Source organism: Antennarius striatus, chromosome 18 (assembly GCF_040054535.1).
Source record: "Antennarius striatus isolate MH-2024 chromosome 18, ASM4005453v1, whole genome shotgun sequence".
NCBI classification, from domain to species: domain Eukaryota; kingdom Metazoa; phylum Chordata; class Actinopteri; order Lophiiformes; family Antennariidae; genus Antennarius; species Antennarius striatus.
The window spans coordinates 10,617,216-10,640,045 of NC_090793.1; the positions used below are offsets into that span (position 1 = coordinate 10,617,216).

The 22,830-nt window shown below is 38.9% G+C and overlaps 1 protein-coding gene across 1 annotated transcript in view; it reads left to right on the plus strand.

The window, feature by feature from the left end:
- LOC137612481 (collectin-12-like) overlaps positions 1-22,830 on the plus strand; it is a 41,521-nt gene that overhangs the window by 7,843 nt on the left and 10,848 nt on the right. Inside the window, exons 3-11 of the mRNA XM_068341020.1 lie at positions 8,651-8,773; positions 14,545-14,631; positions 14,734-15,777; positions 15,916-16,479; positions 16,575-16,717; positions 16,831-16,940; positions 17,032-17,174; positions 17,389-17,402; positions 22,156-22,231. Coding sequence (XP_068197121.1) covers positions 8,651-8,773; positions 14,545-14,631; positions 14,734-15,777; positions 15,916-16,479; positions 16,575-16,717; positions 16,831-16,940; positions 17,032-17,174; positions 17,389-17,402; positions 22,156-22,231 — 2,304 coding nt within the window. The remainder of the gene's footprint in view (positions 1-8,650; positions 8,774-14,544; positions 14,632-14,733; positions 15,778-15,915; positions 16,480-16,574; positions 16,718-16,830; positions 16,941-17,031; positions 17,175-17,388; positions 17,403-22,155; positions 22,232-22,830) is intronic.

Genomic DNA, 22,830 nt, shown 5'->3' on the forward strand with positions numbered 1-22,830 from the left:
TTTGACATCCATATATCTCTAACATATAGCACTGACATTGTCAAAAAATGGAGCCAATAAACATAACCTACCAATGAAAATGGATTTTGGACTAAACTTTGTGGAGTAGAGCTTCTGTCAGTAAGTGGTTTTATATCTGTCTAAGTTCCAGGTCATCGTTAACCAAAGCTGTTTAAATCAATCCACTGGACTTAGAGAATGTTTCTTGCACCTCTCGGCTAAGAAGCGTCTTCAGGTTCTAGTGATGAACTTTAACAAAATTTCTGGAAGTCGTTTCACTTCTCATCCAAGAGGTTTCTTCATTTAAACAGCTTTGGATAAGTGGTTTTATATATAGCCGTAGTCATTTTCACTGAAATTGTCCCAACTGCTTCTTCACACCACTCCAGGCTATATGAGACATATGTATGTTATATTATATGGTAACAGCATGCCTGGAACTATCATCTGATACATTTTCTTTCACATAATGGATGCTTCTTAAGTTTTCCTTTCACAGCAGGGTTGATCCAGTAACAAGAATAACACACAAAGTCATTGAAAGTGTCTGACTTAATACTTTGTCAACAGTCTCAACTGTGCTGGGTTAAGAAGTTCTCCACATGGCTCAGCATCAGCGTTAGACTTCATGGAAGACTTTTTGGCTCTAGAGGGGGCCAACAATCTCACTGCTTCCTGTCTTCAAAACATTGAGTGCAAAATGTAAATTTTCTCCAGTCTGCAGTGAGTCATAATGCGGCTCACTATCCGATTCTCTAGGACTGGCTGTGCTTTAGGTTTGTTGATATGCTTGTGATTACAATGGATCAGAACCAACACACCCTCAGTGTTTTACTTGCATGTGATTTAGTATTTGTCTTTAGGAGATACTGAAAAATGTCGGCGTGTGCACAGAGGCCAGCTGTGGAGAAAATTTCCATTGACTCAACTCTCAAGTGTTTCAGAAGACTGTTTCACATCAGGCAGCCATTCATGCATTCACATCTGTAGCACTGCTCCAAGGGAAAATGTCGCAACTGTCAAATTGCAAATACGTACAACTTTCATTTTTTTAAATTTATGAGTATGATAATGAGGGTTAAGTAGTTTAGTGCCGGTTCACCCACATTACATCCCATGCTATGTTAAATAGTAATAATAGTAAGATGTGTCAAGATTGACCTGTGAATGGTGTCAGTTACACCCAAGCTTGTTATCTTTTTTTATTGTCATTGTTGTTCAAGAATAGAATCATGACTCTCAAGTTGCTTCTTTGCATTTGTCAATGAACATAGCAGCAGATATATTTGAGAGGCTATTTATTCAGTGTTTTATGAGTGCAGTCTTCCCAAAGCCTTCAACTAGCAAGAGCACGTTTAGAGGTGAGCAGATGTAATAATTCAATGACTAGGTGAGACCACAAGGATGTCAGGAATAACATATATTGTTTTCCTGGGGTTTTGTTTGTTTTTGCTTTTCTCCTTTTTTATTAGATTACTGTACCTCACTCCAGTGTAGTGGATGGTGGTAATGTACTTAAAAGCGGATTTCCAACGACAAATAAAACCACTTTGTCAACAAATAGCTTGAATGTGATTTAGAATAGGTCACAGACAGGAAAGACAGTACTTTCATGTAAATACTTGAATAAAGCACTGTGTTTACATAGAGGTTTTCCTTATTTTATGTTTTTCTAATCTTTGCAGGCCACATATTTTTTCACATTGACTCTTGTGTATTACAAAACATTAATTTGTACACTGAATTTGCATTGTAAAATCATGGAGTGATTTTAAATAAGTAATCATTATTTTTGTAATGTTTTGTAATCACTTTCTTTGAGAGTAGATGACTGTGACTAATTCTGTGTTCAAAGTGCTTCCATGTTGGGCCACCCAGCAGCCATGAACACACAAATACCCCACTGTACAGAAGGGCTGCTATGTTAACTCCAGTATTTGTGCTCAAGCAGCAGTTTTTTTGTCCACATATGACATATTCCTTCACCTACACAACAAATTGCGTCACAGTATATTTATTACGGATTAGCGAGTACACCGCTATCTGTTTCTGTATCTGTTCAACCATCTATATGATCTGTATCCGTATCTGTACTCAAAATGGGCAAGATTTAAACCTGACATGGGTGTGGTTTGACCGGAAATGGCTGGGGCTTAAATCGGTACATTATTTTAAGTCTGAAATTGATATGGATTGATCAGAAGTATTCAGCTGTATTTATTATTTATTTTAAAACTGTTTACAGAACAGTCTCAAAATTGAGAGTTAAATCAATGTTTTTGATTACAAGAAGAGAGAGAGATAGCACGTTTGTGTGTATGTGTGTATGTGTGTGTGTGTGTTTGTGTGTGTCTGTGTGTGTCTGTGTGTGTGTGTGCTATTTAACAATTAAAATATCTCTACAGCATATAAATTATAATTTGAACTGAGGTGAGAAAGTGTCAAACTAAGAACAAGCAGGTAAAAAAACAAAACCAAAAATAATGACTGGAATGGAAGCAGTAACCGACGCGACACGAGCAGTTTTCAGCTCTGTCTGGTCAAAAGCACAGCGTATGTGCAACAAAACATAACGAGAAACAAGTTCACCAAGTAACCTTAAATAGACCGAAATAGAGGCAAGCTGAAGAAAACCTAAGGAGAGCAACGTGAGCTACAGTGAAGCCATGCACAGAGAGATCAGTCAATGTCTGTGTGTGAGTGCGAGAGTGGGGCAGCGATGTCTGTAGGGAGGGGCGGGCGCAGTGTGGACTGGCCAGTCACAGAAGACAGTCATCTACAAGGATTTTCCTTCAGCACGAGCACAAATATTGAGAGTTTTACTCGTATCATGCTCGTACTCGTCAAAAATGCATTATCCGTACCCGATACTCGTCTTAAACGAGTACCCAGCTCAACTCTAATATTTATGTACGTGTTTCACTGAGACAGAGATTAGAAGGAGTTACCCCGAATGTTTTCACTTTGTCTCATTTTGGATACCTGTCAGGTCATAGACAGTTCTCTGTGAAGCCTCCTCATGGCATAATTTGATAAACACATTGGCCTTTTTATGGTCTAACACTTTTAGACCATAGTAAAGCACATTTTTCCAGCAAGATGAATATGAATTGTTCAATAATTGGTTCTAAATATTCAACATTCCTAACATTCCTGCTAGACTAGACCCTTGCGTGCACTTCACCCCTATAAATAACCTTAAGTCGTTACAGAACCTGTTTTCCATCTGATGTGAGGTTCTCATAAAAGCTGCCAATGCTCATCCCAGTGAGTTCCTTTATAATAACTATGTTTCCAATTTTGGCTGACTGTGCCTTTGGATTATAGTGTTGGCTGTGATGCATCTCTACAATTGCAGTTTTTCAGGATTACAAAAACCTCGGGCCTCCAGAACAGAAACCGCCTGGAGAAGATGACAAAAGTCTGTTCTAAGATCATTGGACTTACAATAATGTTAGGGTCTGTTTCACAAAGCAGGTTTAATTTTAATTATTTATTTTTTTAATTTTATAAACTAATCTGATCCCCAAAGGGAAATTAATAGCACACTCTAGTTAGTAGTAAATACTAATTACTGTTTCCACTGAAACACGGTTTAGCGGAAACAGTGGTTCATGTGGCCTTTTGTTTAATTATGTGCTCTCTCTCTCTCTCTCTCTCTCTCTCTCTCTCTCTATATATATATATATATATATATATATATATATATATATATGTGTGTGTGTGTGTGTGTATATATATATGTATATGTATATATATATATACACATATATACATATATATATATGTATATACATATGTACATATGTATATACATATATATACGCACACAAACACACACACACACACACACACAGAGATATTTTTTTCTTACACATTTTGTGTCTATTTCTATTTGTTTTGGATCATGTTGCAGCTATTTTTATGGAAAATAGAAACTTCCCCTAATTGTATTTTTTTAAAGGTTGTACATTTTTAGAGAAGTACCACACTAGAAAAACAAACTGTAAAAAGCTGTTCGTATGGTCCTTTTGCAAATGTGGACATAAATAAAGCACTAGTCGGTATGACCTTCACACTTCAGCCAGGTGGAGAGTAGAGGCAGGGTCCGTTTGTGTAATTGTTGTTTTTTTTGGCTTGTGATCATATTCTGCTCTAAAATAACACAAAAATGAAAGTTATAAATTGAAAAAAATCTTGTGGTTGCCACCCAATTACTGTTTTAAAACTGTAAAAAGGGTCTTCACATAAACAACCTCCAGTCTGCACAGACGTTCTTTGTGTTGTCATGGAAGTTTCCACTGCAAGTCAGGAGTGAGACAGGGTTTGCAGACAAGGGCAATGGCAGGTAGATTGAATAAGGGAACCAGTGTTTTTTTCTGTTACTGACTCAGAGTGTAGAGGAAATACACCTCTTACAGACATCACACTGGACCGTCCCAATTGTTTTCACTGTTAATTTTGTCTGACATGTTTTTCCAAAGTCTGTGGGGTTATTTTTTAAAAGCACTCCAGAGTCTCTAGGAGTGCTTTTAAACTACATGACCGATTTCTGATTGTCCCATTGCATTTTGAAATGGATCAGGATAAAGGGGATGATCCAGGATTTGTTTTTTTTTTTCACTGTGTTCAACATTCAAGATTTAACCTTTATCAACAATTTCCAAGCCACAGAAACTCAGATCACCTTGCCCATGCTAGCAATGCTAAAAGGCCATAGAAGTAGTAGAAGCCGAGTGCAAGGAAGCATGATCAGCAGACAATAAACAACCTTTTTCTTCATAAACTGATAATCAACATCTCTGTAAATTAAATTATTGTTAGAAATATTTATATTAAAAACTCGATTCGAGTGAAATTTTGAAATATAGCGACTAATAATCAGTGCATTCAATGTAGGAGAAATACTGGTCATTTCCAATAAAAGGGTGAAAAAGTCAATCAAATAATAATTATAATAATGAGAATTAGTGGTTGGGGGCCGCTGATCTAGGGGTAACGGGAGACAATGACATCTGAAATGTGTTCTAGACGTCCGGTCTACTCCACAGTTTGGTTTTCTTTATGATCACTGCAGACAATCCTGCTTTACAAAGACAGGAGGTTGGAAATGGAAGCAGGGCTTTCTTTTTGGGCGATCTCAGGATAATCTGCCGTGACTTTAATCCAGAACATTGGCACAGTTGTGGGCACCTGGTGACGGCTGGTGACCTTTCACGTGACCGAGACCTGTCAAGCGGGACAGACGTATGCATTCATCTGTGCGTCATTCCGCGCTGACATCATTTTCAAAATAAAACATCTTTAGACTGGTAAACAGTAGAAAAAAAGAAACTCAGACGTTCTGCCGCCCGGTACCTAATGTCCCGCGACCTGGTACCGGGTTGCGACCCGGTCGTTAGGTACCACTGACATTGTAACCAAGAATCTCTGCTCTTAGTTTAACACTTTCTCACTTCAGTTCGAATGAATAATTTATATATTGTATAGATATTTTAACTGTTACATAGCGTGCACACAAACACCCACATACACACACACAAACACACACACACACACACACACACACACACACACACACACACATATGCTCTTTCTTTCTGTCTCTATTTCTCTCTCGCTCGCTCTAAAAATAAAAATGAAGAAAAAAATTAGGAAGTGGTGTTGACTATGACAATTCTTGTTCATGCATACCTTGTAGTTCATAATTTCCTATTGCATGTGTTGTATTCATTAATGAACTTCATGTTCTTAGTCCATAAAGAACTTGTTCTATAAATAGTTCCTTTGCTATTGTGATCAAAAGCATTGAATCTCAATTCTGAAGCTGAAATACTCATTCATACACTTAAGAATATTTATGTTCTAAGTTCTGTAAGTAGTTAATTACGTTTGTGATCAAAAACATAATTTAAATCTCAATTTTGAGGCTGTTCTGTAAATAGTTTTAAAAAAAAATATATAGCAACTTCTGATCAATCCATATCAATTTCAGACTTAAAATGATGTACTGATTTAAGCCCCACCCATTTCTGGTCAAACCGCACCCACTTCCAGTTTAAGTCCCACCCACTCCGAGTACAGATACAGATACAAATAATTTAGATGGTTGAACAGATACAGATAGCGGTGTACACGCTCATCTCTACTGATTACCATCCTCATATGCTTTTATTCAATTTGTATTGTTCCTACCAGAATACGTGTTTGCCCTGAAAATATTTAATTTTCATGTTGACAATGTGGCACATTGCTGAGAGAACTGTTGTTTAAGCAAAGGTCCTTAATGGGGACACTGTGACGTTGGAAGGATGCTCTGCCTAGAATAATTTCTGTTAGGTCAGTGAAGAAAGTGTTCTGTTTGTCAGTTTCTACTGCTCAGGATGTGTTAAACAGTGACAGTTTTCACTCTAGAAACACTGTTTGCTTGGAGACCAAAGGTGGCTTTAGTTTTAAGCCTTGACCATTGAAGCGTGCTCATATTTGGCTATTATCCTACCATCATAGGAAAACTTTTGCCATAATGAGAAAGCTGCTTTTCAAATTCAGTATCAAACGTTGACAAAGCATTTTCAATTGCTGGCCCCTCATTAAGGAACAGATTGTACTGGCATTTGTTTTTATGCTGACTTCTGGAGTTCAGTAGGAGTTTTATGTAATGTAGTAAAAAAAATATTCTAAAACTGCATAGAGTTTACGTGTACATATGATGAGGTTTAGCTCATGTGGATCCTAGAATACTCTCATGTAATTGTAGACATGGAAAACATGATTTAAGCTTACTCTGCAACAACCAACCAAGCCAATTCTGCAGTTTTTATGCAATCCCCTCTTGAGCAATTAAAAATACTGTACAGCCTTTTTATCCCCTGAGCCATAATGCAGAGGAAGTTATCTGTCTCCATGCCGGCAAATAAATATTGTCCGAGGCATAACTCAAAACAATTCAGTGTTTTTTCATGTAACACACCAAAGCTCATTTTGGTATTTTAGGATTTTTTTAAAAATTCTTTTTTCTATTTTCTTCGATGTGATGAATTACATTCCATCATCATTTGCACAATATCCCATTCCTATCATCAAGGGTAGTAATTTTGTGAATGCTTTAGACTAGTAAAATAAAACTCATCATTTTATTTAATTTAGTTTTTTTAAATGGAAAACGGCTTATGAAGCACTCGCTGTACTCGTGTATTTAATTTATCATAAAAGCAGCCCTTGAATATAGTTTTCATAGTGCCAGTTGCGGTTAGAATTATGTTTAAAATCAAGAAAATAGTTCTAGTCACGAGCATTACTTTAATATAGAGTCATAAAAGTAATTAAAAGTCTGATTTTAAGATTCACGTTTCCCAGAAATACCACCCAGGTTTTGCTCTTGGACCACAGCCTGTAGACGGCCAGTTGTTTGTTTACATGGTGTGATATTGTCCTTTAAGCGGCATGTGCAAGAGCAGCGGGATGGGTCAGGAGTTCTCTACTCTAACCACCACCATAAGGTTCTCAGCACATATGAAAACAACAGTGGCCATGTCTGACACTTCTTCGAAGTGGTTAGATGTGATGTTTTCACAGATGTGTAGGTCTAAAGCAAAAATCCCCATTATCCATCTGGTGTGCCTGTCCAACCCTTACTGGTAAGGATGAAGCGCTTGTGGCTGTGCATAAATTAAAGGGATAGAACCAGCTTCCCGTACTTTCGTGGGAAGAATTCATATAAAGAATATATATCCAGTTGTTAAATTTTTTGTGCCATCCTTTTTGTGGAAACAACTGACCTATTCAAAATGTCAATGAAAACATTTTGATCAAAGCCTGGTGGTTTATAGGATTTCATTACTCCAGATGTTCCTGCAGTCCTCACCCCATTTGTGTGTACTGTGTACCATTTGTGTGTTTTTGTCCAGCTACTATACCTCTACTGTTTTACTACTACATTATACTACTACTTCTATTACTACCACCTCTATTACTACTATGACTACAACTACTACTACATCACAGTCAGATGATGTAATTATTGGGGATTTCCTAAATTCTCTCATTCTATGTAATCTTTTTTAGAACTTGTTGCATGTACAGAGAGGTTGTCATAGCTTGTTGTGAAGCAACTTCCCCAAAGTCTCTGCTTACCAGAGGCAACTTGGTCATTTCTAATGGAGTCAAGTAAACATCCTGGCTGTAGCATGATGTTAGAATAATGTCACATTGGTTTGTGGTTTTCAGGATGTCAGACTATGAAAAAATTCATAACATTAAGGACCAGAAATATTCCTGCAATGTAGGTTTAGGTTGAGTAAAAATGAGGAATGACCCAGACAGTGTATGGTACTGTTTTGTTTTGACATCTCAGTCCTATTGCAAACACGTGCGGAGATTTCAAGTTTTGTTGTAAGTCTTCTTGCTACTTGTCAAAATTTTAATTCATAATTGTCGAAAGAAAGGTGCAGTATATCACATTTTGGAAATATGAAATCCTACTAATGATATAATACATATTAAAAAATGTTTTTTAGTGAGTAACCTATGTGTTTTCAATTAACCTTTTGCTCGTGTTAACCATTTCAGTTAATACTGACTCTCAACATTACATCACATTCAGTTTAATAATGCGCACCGTGTAATGATTTTTGGAAATTCTGTTTTTCAGGAATTCAGGAGGGTACAGAGTGCACAAAGTGTAAAAATGACTGGGCAGTGAGGGTTGCTATTGCACTGCTGTATGTGCTCTGTGCCCTAATAACTATAGCAGTGGCTGTCCTTGGATATAAAGGTAAGTCAAAACAACAACATCAAAAAAGAGTAATGCACTTTTTTCATACAATTCAGTGGTTTTCCACATTTCTGGTACATGAACTGTCCTTCATATTGAAGATGGCAAAGATATAGTGATATCTAAACACTTCTACTCTTTCATTCAATGCTGAATTACTTAAAAAAGACTGCAATTAGAGTGTTTGACATTGTATAAACCCACATTTTTATGATTCACTTTAAGAATTCCACATTCTGTGCAAACTACTAATGTCAATATGTTCTTAAGAAGTCTGAATATCTTAAATTGTGCAAACTTAATACATCAATGAGGCATTTATAGTTATTTTACACTGAATGGAATCAGCCAGGGATACATAGTCCAGACAGTAACTGCTGAAGCCAGCCTCAAGCACACTTACAAATCATCATCAATCATGGTAAAACGGTACCTGGACTTGACTTAACAGCCACTGACCGTTATTTAGCTGCATGTATTGTGCTTGTCCAACTACATTGAAAAAGTCCTTAAACTCAAGACAGAGCTCTTGAAATATGCAGGAACTGCCCTCATCTAACCCATCCCACATCAGTGTATAGCAACAACTCAGAGAGGTCGCAGTTAGCCCTCTCCAGATGTTCGTGGAGAAGATGTAGCTGTCTTTGAAGAGATGTGGTACAAATACAACAGGCGCTCTTCGTTGCAATATCCATGATCTCTTTCATATTGAGCATGTTAATGCGTAACTCTTGTTGATGCAATGCAATGGCTATTCACGAAGCCTGAGAAAGCACTTGTCTGCACTTGGAAATAAATCCATTCATGCAGCAAACAATTGCAGGTGCTCCAGTGGACAGTAGTTTGTATACTGGGAGCTGGGTTTTCTCAATAATGTTTTTGAATGACAAATATATGGTATGTCCTTCTCTTGTCTTACAATAAAAATGCACCTCTGGGCTGTGTCACTCACGTCCATAGAATTGTAGTGCAACTGCAGTAAGAAACCCTCGCAATCTGCAGCTTTTGTTTTTGAAGTTGGCTGTGAGAATTATGATTGATGTCCCAACAACTGCCTGTTTTGTTCCTTTATCTTTGTCCAAGCTAAGTTTTCTGTGGAAAGTTGGTGTCGTAGTTTCTATGAACAGTCCAAAAATGCCGCTCCATGTTTCCCTTGTTTAGTATTGAGATGGTAGTCTGGCAGATGAGGCAAATGTACTTCAAAACCAGAATGAGAATTGAACAGCTTGATGACCACAGGAAGGAAGGATTTCCTATCATTGGTGTATTTAGGACATCAGGTCTAGTTTATTGTTAATGTGGATCTCCAAGTACTTGTAGTCTTCAACATAATCCACTTTGATCCTCCCACTTTTTCACAATTTTTCAGCCCAATGAATTCTTGTCATCTTAGAATCTGCCCAGTCAGATCAGGTCCAGGTTCAGCAACAGTATGTGTTCAAAGAATGAGGTCAGCTGACTTTCTGAATATACTCAATGATCAGGTAATTCAATCAAGGAATTTTTTTCTTCCCTGATAGCACAGGCATATTCCAAGATGACAATCTCAGGATTCATTGGGCTCAAATTGTAAAAGACTGGTTCAGGGAGCATGAAACGTCATTTTCATGCATGGAATGTCCACCACAGACTCCAGAACTTAACCCTATTGTGAATCTTTTGGATGTGCTGGAGAAGGCTTTGCCCAATGGTCAAATCCCACCATCATCAATGCAATATCTTGATGAAAAAATAATGCATCACTGGATGGAAATAAATCTTGTGATATTGCAGTAGCCTATCGAAACAATAACACAGGGAATGCATGCCCTAATCAAAGCTGAAGGTGGTCCAACATAATATGACTGTGTGAATTTTTTTGATGGTGACTTTTATTTGACCAGGCAGTGTACATTAACGAGCAGATAAGAACTGATGCTGCCCAGTTGGCATTACTTTCTAAATTACGTTTTAAATCTGAATCATGCCTTGCACACTGACAAGATTATTGGGGTCAGTGTTTGTGTCAAGTCCTTGTGATTTTGATGGTTTGGCTCTAGTAACACACTGATGCCCAATGCTGTGCTTACCCTAGCTTAACTGAGAGGAGATTTTACACAACACAGAATTCTGTTAATTTTTGTACAATGTACTCTTATTCTTTAGAATTCTGCATTCTGTCAAGTTACAAACATCTTGGATGTGTGCTTCTGCACCACCAATTAGCAATAATCTGCTCCATGTTCAGTAACAACTTAAGCACTGCTCATGATTTGGGTCACAATAAGCAGCCAATAAGCTTTACTCAATTTAGAAGCCTTAGATAACTTGTGCATTTCCAATACAGCACTTAGGGAGAGAATAAAGCATGTTAGACATTAGTGAGGAACAGCCGTGTGCCTTGAATTTTGTTTCATACTACGTTTTTGTCATTACTGTCCAGCTCAGGTCTCAGTTGTGTAGAAACAGTGCAAACCTAAATGAATGGTACTGGTAACAAAAGAAATAAAGCTGAAATGCATTCAATAAGAAAAAAATAGTCATGAACAGCTTCTTGACAAATGCATCTTTATTTGCGCAAATATATGCTATAGTTTCATGTTTTGTTATTTCTGTAATATAATAGTGAAAGTTAAGAGTGTTTAGAAGAAATAATTTAGATGCCCACATACCAACATAAAAACAAACCACAGCAGACAGGAGATTGATTATAATTGCAGATGTGAGCAGAAATGAACAAGGCCTTATAGTTTGATATTTGTAATGTGTTTGTTAATGTTTGTGTGAAACAATTACAAATTGCGTTTTGTGTTGATAAACACATTCACAGTTACCCAGTGACATAAAACACTGGAAACGTAAGTTACGTATGTAACTGTGGTTCTATGAATTCTGGATGACTGCCAGAGGCAGTGCCTTAACACTGGATAAGATCCATCGCACACACGTGCAGGTCGAGTATTAATATCAACAAAGTCACAGGTGTGACAAGATGATGGTGGGCGTGTACCGCAGTAGCCAGCGTACATAAGCGCCACTTCATCATTCATTACTATGCTGTGGAATCTTCTCGCGAGATTCTGAGTGACAGGGAACTCTGGCAGTCATCCAGAATTGAACTTTTTTTAATCTTATATACTGATTATAATCCCAGCAGGGAAATTAGTAGCACACTCTAATTAGTTCAAATCATGCATATACTGTATATGTGTGTACAGGCCCTGAACACAAACACACACATGGGGCCTGTACGCATGCAGAGGAGGAAGAGTGGCGGGCAGCTCCTTTTATTGGTGCACCCCAAATGAGCAACTTGTAAGGGAGACGGCGCTTTGCTCAAGGGTGCCTCGCTCAAGGGCGCCTCGCTCAAGGGCACCTCGGTAGTGCTCTGGAGGTGAACTGACACCTCCCACTGTCAGCCCACCTCTGGGAGTTCTTTTTGGGCGGGAGCGGGAATCGAACAGCCGATCTTTGAAACGTTGGACGACCCGCTCTACCGCGCGCTCTACCACTGAGCCGCTGCCGCCCCCAAGGGCGGTATTACAGTATATGTTATATATATAGCTCAGTGTATTACAGTATATTACAGTAAACAAATATGTACAGTATTTTCTGCACTATAAAGCGCACTTGATTATAAGGCATATAATAAAAAAAATTGAAATAGATTTAAAAAACTAGTGGCTGCAGTTGCGCTATCCGTCCACTAGCTACAGCATTCATGACTGTGAATACCATGAATCAACTATGAATGGTCCCTATTGTCATGTCAATGAGGCCATTCTGAGCCTCATCAAGGTAACCTGATCACTTGATCACTTTACCATCTTAGAAGAAGGATACACAGAATACACAAGCCTAAATGCGCCCCCCTGCCCCCCCCGTAACGTGTTGTTTCAGGTATCAACTACATTTGCAAATCAATTGCAGCACACCAGGCACCTCTGTCTAGCAATGACTCTGCTCTTGAAATTTCAGAAAAGGCTGGAAGTTAAGTTTTTTCAGGTCTTTTATTCGCCTTTATGCCAGTATCTCCTTGTGTTTCCTCAGACTAATAGAATGGACTGTCACTAGATTCCAGATTACAGCACTGACACTCGACAATAGCATTTTTTAGACCAATTAAGTTTAAAGTGGGTTATTTCCAGCACCATAGTAGTTGGGAAATACTGAGATCAGTCAGTCAGTCAAACTTTATTAATAGAATTGTTGAAAGTTCCTTATGTTTTGCTACATTATCGTAGCCAGGCACCAGTGCTCTCTGCAGGCTGCTCTGCCGTCAGACAGCAAGTCAGTGAGAGCGGCACTTCGGTGACGCCCCTTGACTACCGTTGTTAGGGGGCGTAGGCCCGAGTGCCTTCTGAGGGTGCCCCTGGTGGCATAGGGTGGCATGACTGCCGGCTTTTTTTCAGCGATCATGTTTTATTATTCATATGAATATTAATCCATATACAAGGCACATTGGATTATAAGGCGCACTGCGGCTTTATGAGAAAATTATAGGCTTGATCACTTTGCCATCTTAGAAAGAAGTCAACCCGCATATTAAAAAACCTGACATTAAAAACTGGTTAAATTCATTACGAGTGCAGTCAGTGCGAACAGAGCGGATTATTTCCTGATCTGAAGTTGGAAGCAAATATTAAAGCTCCGGTTCGTCATCGTTTATTAATTAAATAGTGTTTCGATCGATCGGTGGTCCAGTCAGAGGTGAGGTGCAGCTATTTGCTGCTGTGTGTCCTAAAAAATTGTTTAACTAGTTTTTAACGTCAGGTTGCTAATTTACTGTCAAATATGACGCTGTTTTACTCCTAGAACTGACTTTAACGTCGGTGTCTCACCGCCGTGAATCTCACAGCACGTCGCTGCAGACAGAATACACAAGCCTGAATGCGCCCCTCCGCCACCCGCCCAGAGCTATCAACTACATTTGTAAATCAATTGCAGACACCCGTTGGCACCTTTGTCTAGCAGTGACTCTGCTCTTGAAATTTCAGAAAAGGCTGGAAGTTCAGCTTTGAGGGTCTTTCATTCACCTTTATGCCAGTTTCTCCGTGTTTCCACAGACTAATAGAATGGACCGTCACTAGATTCCAGATGACAGCACAATGGCATTTTTAAGACCAATTAAGTTTAAAGTGGGTTATTTCCGACACCAAATAGTTAGGAAATACTGAGATCAGTCAGTCAGTCAAACTTTATTAATAGAATTGTTGAAAGTTCCTTATGTTTTGCTATGTAATCACTGGTGCTCCTACAGTCTGCTCTACCGTCTCAGAGCAGCTCAGTCAGAGCTGGGACTTTGGTGACATCTCTTGACTACTTTTGTTAGGGGGCGTAGAACCGAGTGCCTTGTGAGGGTGCTCCTCTGGTGGCGGAGTGCGGCATGACTGGCGGCCAGACTGGCGGCTTTTTTTCAGCGATCATGTTTTTAACCAATATTAATATAAATATTAATCCATGTATAAAACACACCGGATTATAAGGCGCACTACGGGTTCATGAGAAAATTTTAGGCTTTTAGGTGAGCCTTATAGTGCGGAAAATACGGTGTATATACGTATATATACATAAATATAAAAAAAAATATATATAGACATAGATAGATAGATAGATAGATAGATAGATAGATAGATAGATAGATAGATAGATAGATAGATAGATAGATAGATAGATAGATAGATAGATAGATAGATAGATAGATAGATAGATAGATAGATAGATAGATAGATAGATAGATAGATTAGACTATATACTCTCTTTACTAGTGCTTCGCTTGACTTTTTTTCCAGTGGTTGAGACGATGGACAACGTCACAGAGGGAATGCTGAATTATGGAGGCAAGATTAATGCTGTGGAGACAGACTTGAAAAAACTAGGCAAGTCTCATTAACTTAAATTTAGATGTCAGATAAGAACAATTTGTTCTGCAATAGCTGTGAGCACATTCTAAAATATTTTCCTTACTTTCACTTTCTCAGATGATCAGACAGGAGAGAAATCAGTCAATACCACAAGTCAGTTCAACACTTTCAAGTCAGATCTGGAGGTATTACAAAACAAACTGAATGATATTGCCCTCAGAACATCCAGAAGCAGGCATCTACTGGATGACCTTCAGATCATAGGAGATGAAATGCATAATGACTATGGGTCCCTGCAGGGCTTTCTGGAAAGTAACACTGCCTCCTTGCATAGGGTCAATCAAACCCTGGCCTCCTACAGTGACATTATTGACAATCTCGAGACAGATACTGCACGGCTCCATTCAGAGATACAAGGCCAGATCAAATTGCAGAGTCAAACACAGGTTACTATTGGTGCACTAAACATTACTCAATCCCACCAGCGTAATCTCCTCAGCACACTGCAGAGGGTGCTTGAAGACACGGGCCAGGCAGTGCAAAAACTGAAGAATGATTACCAGACTCTGCAGCAGACAACCAGGCAGACCCAGTCTGACACAGATTGGCTTAAAGAAAAGGTCCAGAACCTCCAGGTCCTGGCAGCTAACAACTCAGCCTTGGCCCAGATCAATGGGGAAGTTCTTGATGACTGGGGGGCTCAGCTCAACACTTTAGCCATCCATATCCAGAACACCTCAGCCCTCACTGAAGGGCATGACCAAAGCCTGCGTGAGCTGATGGACCATCAGAGGGACCATGATAATGCTACCTCTTCTAAGTTTGATGAAATGGAAGTAAGATTAGACCGGCATGAGAATGACATGGATCTTGTGACCGGAAACTTGAGTTTTTCCTCGCAGCTCCTAGGTACTATCAGCTCTGACTTGAACGACCTGAGGTCCTGTGCTGAGACAGTAATGCATCACTCAGATGTGTTACTGAGGCTGAATGGTAGCGTGACTGAGGTCATGACAGATAGCAAAGAGCTCCATGCACAACAAGACCAGCTGACAATCAGGTTGGACAAAGAGGTCAACAACCTGTCTACAGTGATGGGGGAGATGAAACTCATGGACATCAAGCATTCACAGCTCATTACCAACTTTACCATCCTGCAAGGTAAGAAATGACTGACACCCATACATTTTGACTGCTGTTTTTCTTTTCTTTTTCTTTTTTTTGTGAAACGCGTCAAAACTACATAGTAACAATAGATCCTGACATGCGGTCCAATCATGTGTTGTTGTGATGTTTCAGGTCCACCAGGTCCAAGGGGTTCCAAGGGTGACCGAGGTCCACAGGGGCCAATTGGCCAGTCTGGAAAGAAGGGTGACAAAGGTGAGAAAGGGATTTCAGGACCTGTGGGCTCCAAAGGAGAGAAAGGTGCTGCTGGATCACCAGGTGCAACAGGGCCAAGGGGCACAGCTGGGCTTCGGGGTCTTACAGGAGCTAAAGGATCTAGAGGGTCTGGAGGACGACCTGGAAGCCCCGGCGAAAAAGGTGACTTTGGAACATCAGGACTTCCTGGAAGTGATGGACAGCCAGGAATACCAGGACCAAAAGGGTCACAGGGCCCACGAGGCGTACCAGGACCTTCGGGGTTGGATGGGCCTCGTGGGCTTGTTGGACCAATTGGTCCTGCTGGTCCCCCTGGGCTACCAGGAATACCTGCACCTGTACCCCCTCAACTTTCACACTCTCTTCATCCCACTAAGGACCCGGAACACTCCAAACCACCCCAACCTCCAAAAATAATACAAGAACAACAAGGCTCGGTGTCCCGACAAGTCCAGAACCCAGTAGCCACAACTCCATCACCTGGTGAGCTCAGTTACAATAAAACAGTAGAAAATAGACTAAAAGCATGTGAAGTGATTTTACTGACATATTGACATTCTGTAAATTATATCATCTAGGTTGCCCAGTGGAGTTCAGAAGGTTTGGAGACAGTTGCTACTACTTCTCCTCTGGTTCCCAGAGACTCAACTTTGATGAATCCAACCAATTTTGTGTTAACGCATCATCTCATATGCTCATTATTAATGACGATGAGGAACAGGTAAATGAAGATTGATAACTACTTTAATGCATTCACTAGTTAGACAAGGATTTTCAAAATGTGGCACATTCTGTCGAAACAGATAAAAACACATCTTGCTCTTTCATTCGTAGCAATTTGTGAGGAATACAATTGCAGGAAAAGGTTATTTCTGGCTGGGCCTTACTGACAAAGAGGCAGAAAATGTTTGGAAATGGGTTGATGGAACTGTACCTGTTTTCAAGTGAGTAAATCAAACTGGTTATAAAAAAATATTTACATTACAACAGATTTAAATAATCATGAAGTGACAAATACATTGTTCATGCTATCAGAAACTGGAAGCCTGGTCAGCCTGATAACTGGACTCATGGCCATGAACAAGGCGAGGACTGTGCTGGCCTCATCCATAATGCTAACTGGAATGATTTCTACTGTACTGACCGCATTGGCTTCATCTGTGAACGTGCATCTGACTGTCAGTAATTTCTCACCTCAGTATCAGAACTTGTAAATGTTCCACATCTCATGTGTGTGTGTGTGTGTGTGTGTGTGTGTGTGTGTGTGTGTGTGTGTGTGTGTGTTTGTTTGTGCATGCCATTTTGTGTGAAATAAAATATATTTTTGTAAGTGTTTTAATTTGTGAAATGAAGTATTAGGCTGTTTTCTGCTGTTTATTGGTATTGCTATAGACCACACCAAACTGGTAAAAATATATTTGACTCCACCCCAAATAACAGCAACAAAAATAATATTAAATAATACTGCAATAATAATAATAATAATTATTATTATTATAATTAATATCTACATAACTAGTTGGCAATATATCCGCAAGAGGGCAGACTCTGGGCGGTCAGGAGGTGCTTCTAGATGACTGGACAACTACAGCTAATGTGATCAGGGAGACAGGTAGGAGAGTACTTGGTGTGTCATCTGGAAGGAAAGTAGATAAAGAGACTTGGTTGTGGAGTGAGGAGGTACAGGAGTGTATACAGAGAAAGAGGTTAGCAAAGAAGAATCGGGACAGTAAGAGGACTGAGAAGAGTGGAAAGGAGTACAGGGAGATGCAGCATAAGGTTTAAGTAGTGGCAGCAAAGGCCAAACAAGGGGCTTATGATGACTTGCTAGGTTGGACAATAAGGAGGGGGAGACTGAGCTATACAGGTTGGCAAGACAGAGAGACAGAGATGGAAAGGATGTGGAGGTTAGGGTGATTAAGGATAGGGATGGAAGTGTATTTACAGTTGCCAGAAGTGTGATGAGTAGATGGAAAGAGTACTTTGAAGAGTTGATGAGCAAGGAAAATGAGAGAGAACAAAGACTAGAAGAGGTGACTGTTGTGGACCAGGAAGTAGCAAAGATTAGTCAGGATGAATTGAGGAAGACATTGAAGAGGATGAAGAGTGGAAAGGCACTCGGTCCTGCTGATATACCTGTAGAAGTATGGACGTGTCTAGGAGAGGTGGCAGTAGAGTTTCTGACTGGATTGTTCAACAGGATCTTAGATAGTGAGAAGATGCCTGAGAAATGGAGAAGTGTGCCGGTGCCCATTTTTAAGAACAAGGGAGATGTGCAAAGTTATGGCAACTACAGAGGTATAAAGCTGATGAGCCATACAATGAAGTTATGGGAAAGAGGAGTTGAAGCTACCCTAAGGGCATAAGTGAACATTTGTGAGCAGCAGTATGGTTTCATGCCAATGAAGAGTACTACAGATACAGGAAAACCCAGTGAAGGCCAGAGGGAGCTGCGTTTTTGTAGATCTGCAGAAAGCTTATCACAGGGTGCCCAGAGAGGAACTGTGGTATTGTATGAGGAAGTCTGAAGTGGCAGAGAAGTATGTTAGAGTGGTGCAGGACATGTAAGAGGACTGTAAGACAGTGGTGAGCTGTGCTGTAGGTGTGACAGAGGAGTTCAAGGTGGAGGTAGGACGGCATCAGGGATCAGCTCTGAGCCCCTTCTTGTTTGCTATGGTGTTGGAAAGGCTGACAGATGAGGTTAAACAGGAATCTCCATGGACTATGATGTTTTGCAGAGGACATTGTGATCTGCAATGAGAGCAGGGAACAGGTGGAGGAGAAGCTAGAGAGGTGAAGATTTGTGCTGGAAAGGAGAGGAATGAAAGATGGCCGCAGTAAGACAGAGTACATGTGTGTGAATGAGAGGGACCCAAGTGGAAGAGTGAGGTTACAGGGAGAAGAGATCAAGAAGGTGGAGGATTTTAAGTACTCTGGGTCAACAATCCAGAGCAATGGAGTGTGTGGAAAAGAGGTAAAGAAGCGTGTACAGGCAGGATGGAACGGGTGGAAAAAAGTGTGAGGTGTGATGTGTGATAGAAGAGTTTCAGCTAAAATGATAAAATGAAAGGAAAGGTGTACAAAACTGGTGAGACCAGCAATTTTGTTTGGTCTACAGACAGTGTCACTGAGGAAAAGACAGGAGACAGAGCTGGAGGTAGCAGAGATGAAGATGCTGACGTTCTCCTTGGGAGTGACCAGGACGGATAGGATCAGGAATGAGTACATCAGAGGGATAGCACATGTTAGAGGTTTTGGAGATAAAGTCAGAGAGGCGAGGCTGAGATTGTTTGGACATATCCAGAGGAGAGATAGTGATTATATTGGTAGAGGGATGCTGAGTTTTGAACTGCCAGGCAGGAGGTCTAGAGGAAGACCAAGAGGAGGTTTATGGATGTAGTGAAAGATGACATGAAGGTAGTTGGTGTGAGAAAAGAGGATGCAGAAGACAGGGTTTGATGGAGGCAACTGATTCACTGTGGCAACCCCTGAAGGGAAACACCAAAAGGAGAAGGAAAACTACATTGTTAGTTGGCACAGGTGACAATTTGGGACAGGGGTCTCAATCAGGTAATGACTTCACAGATATTAAGAGTATGCATTGCAAAGTCATCATTGCTCAAGGTTGGTAAGGGATCAAATACATATTTCCTACACTGTATATACAGTACATGTGTGTGTATAAAATTTGATTATTTTCATAAATATAATGTATAATTAGACTATTTCTGCCCTCTAAAAATGACATATCAGACAACAAGTTGCTGATTTTTAAATAAATTTAGTTTTAGTATTAACATTGTTTCTGACCCATCAAAGCAACAAGACTTTTAAAGCACAACTCTATATTTATGTTTCAGATATGATCATGTTATTTAGCTATTTTATTATGGTTGCTACAACTGCTAATGTATCAGCCAGTAAGTGCATTACAAAGTTGTCAGTCTATATTTAATGCTTTATTTTGTTGCTTTCTTCACAGTGAAAGTTCCAGTTTTATAGCGTCCATCTAAAACAGTGAGAACGGCCTCTCAAAGAGTGGTGAAGAAGCAGAAGTTGAGTGTGAAGATATGAGAAGAGTGAAAGGCATGCGGATTATCGCTAAATGTCTAGAGTACTCTGATGAAGTTGGAACAGTTGAGCGTCACTGAGATTGGGACTAGTGTTTCTCTTAAAGGCCCTTTGTAACACAGGATGATGCATGAAACAAAGCATGCTCAGACCCAACCCACTATTGAGTTCTGCAGAAAATGTTACCATGTGGCATTTTTAAACAACACTAATGATGGAGCCGTTGATGTACAGGTGTATCTGTAAATAATATTTCACAAAATATTGTGTCTTGTATCAGTACATTATAGGAATAACATTAGCAAACATCAGTACAAACATTAGCAATATATTGATTACGCAGTGATTTTTTTCCATTACACAAAGTACAGTGAGTGAAATATGTTACATCTTTATAATTTGCGGTTGTTATTGCTGACATTTTCCAACTGATATTGTTTAAGGACTGAATTGGAGTTTGTAATATGGCTCAGGGCTAATGACACCTTAATGAAATTACCAAATTCCTATGGATCACATTAAAATGTAAAGAAAACCGCGTGGAGTTTGTGCTTTTTGTTCTGTAAAACTTTCTTTGAAAATAGACATAGGATTAAAAGCCATTTATTTGTCTTAACAAACTAAAAACAAAAAGAAACTCCCACTGGAAGTCCAGGTACATCGGCATCATTTTATTTCCGTTCAGCTACAATTTTACTTCAGTTTATGAATACACTGCAGCAGATGTCAGAAACCAAAGAAAATGATTTAATAGTTTATTCTAAAATGCACATCTTGAAATGTGCCTTGAGATAACCTGTAGTGTGGTACAATTCTAAATATTAGAGAAAACATGTTTACCATTTAAACACCGCAATGAGTACCATCTACCATTTAAAAAAATCAAATATTTTTTCAGGACTTAAAGTTTTTAAAACTTTAAAATCTAGTCTTAATCAAAACAATTTTATTGTATTTATGTAATGACAATTTTTTTTTATTTATTTAAAAGGAAAACAACTCCATAAAGGTATTTCCCTTTTATCACAAGATATAAACCAGGAAAAAAAATATACATGTAAAGAGTAGCAAGCTATACTTTAAATTGTGTTAATGTAGGAATTGGAAATCTTAACTTGGTAATATGTAGACTGTACAGTGATGCAGCAATGATATACTGTAGTTGATCAATATTACATAGGAACATCTTGCCTTTCTTCTAAAATATATAAATAAAAAAGAACATGATTCTACTGTGTGTGTTTTTTAAGTTTTTCTTCTATTTTGCATGCTATGAGCATTGCATTCTTTATAATAACAAATAATTTTCAGTTGTGAAGTGTATGTTTACATTACATTTTGAGACTTTTTTGAGATTTTTATTACCAAAATTTTTGAATGCAACATTTACTTATGTTGTCACACTGTGATAATATTATTTTCTATGTTAACATAAATACTTCTACTACTGCTTCTTGTGTTGATACTGTAAAATCTAAATAAAGACAAATAAATAAGAGTAGTAATTTATTCTGATAATTACCCAACGTTGGAGCAGGAACTGCGTGATCAACATGATAAAATGATGTCTAATGATGACCATACCTGATCATGACATGTTTATAGTTGTTTATGGGTAAATTGTTCATTTTCTGTAAAGGAAAGTCATATAAGTATGACAGCTGGGAAAGGCTCCAGCTCCCCGTGACCCGCGCAAGCGGATGACGCGGGTAGAAAGATGAATGAATGAAAATGAATGAATTTTCAACATTTTCTGAAAAATCACTTTAATAACAAGCTCCAGGATTTGAACCTCACCTGAATCATTATCGGAACAAAAGGATACTGTAACTTGTTCCAGGTCTTATATCCATTTCTGAACATTAAGTCAGCAGTGACCGACCAGTGTCAAATTATAGCAACGCTAATGACTTGATTTCATAGTGCAGCGGAGCGTTTGCTTCATTTACCCAGAATGCCCTGCTCACTGCCGTCTGGCGAAGGAGTGATTGTGTAGAATCCTACTGCTGCCAGTAAAGATTCGTGTTTGTGACGTTACTATGTATTTTATTGTATGAAATAAGAAAACAGAGGAAAATACAATATTAGAGGAAGACGAAATCCGCTGTGGTCAATACACCAGCAATGCCTCTTTTCACGACAAACCCATTTGATCAAGATGTTGGTGAGTAATCAAGACTAGAGGCTATTGTATCTAGCTAACTAAAGTAGCTGTGATCAGTCATCTTTTGGTTCTTCAACAGCAGCGTCGATTTTATTATATAACGTTAAAATTCTTAATGACAGATGGATATCATTTATCTTTTCTCCAGCGCATATTGCATTATACCTAAACTTAAAGTGTATTTTGTGGCTTATTTGTTGTTGTGATTGTTAAGTTCTTTAGCCAGCTAGCTAGCTTGCGACCGTATGTGGAGCTTTTAGCAACAACTAACATTTTGATGATAACATCGTTCGATAAACGATTAGACCTCAACATTTGTTAAATTAACGTTTATAAAGAATATCAATATTTATTTGTATTCCATATAAACACACACACGCATACACACGTATGTATGTATACACATGTATATGTATGTGTGTATGTACTGTATTCGTATATACACATACATACATACATTAAGTAGAATGGAATATAAGTATATAACTATCCAGCTGCCTCATCGGCGCTTTAAGGTATCACAATATTGTTATCTAACCGATTTGGAGAGCCTGATCTCAGAAATAGAAATAATGAAAGTGGATGATTACACTTAAACT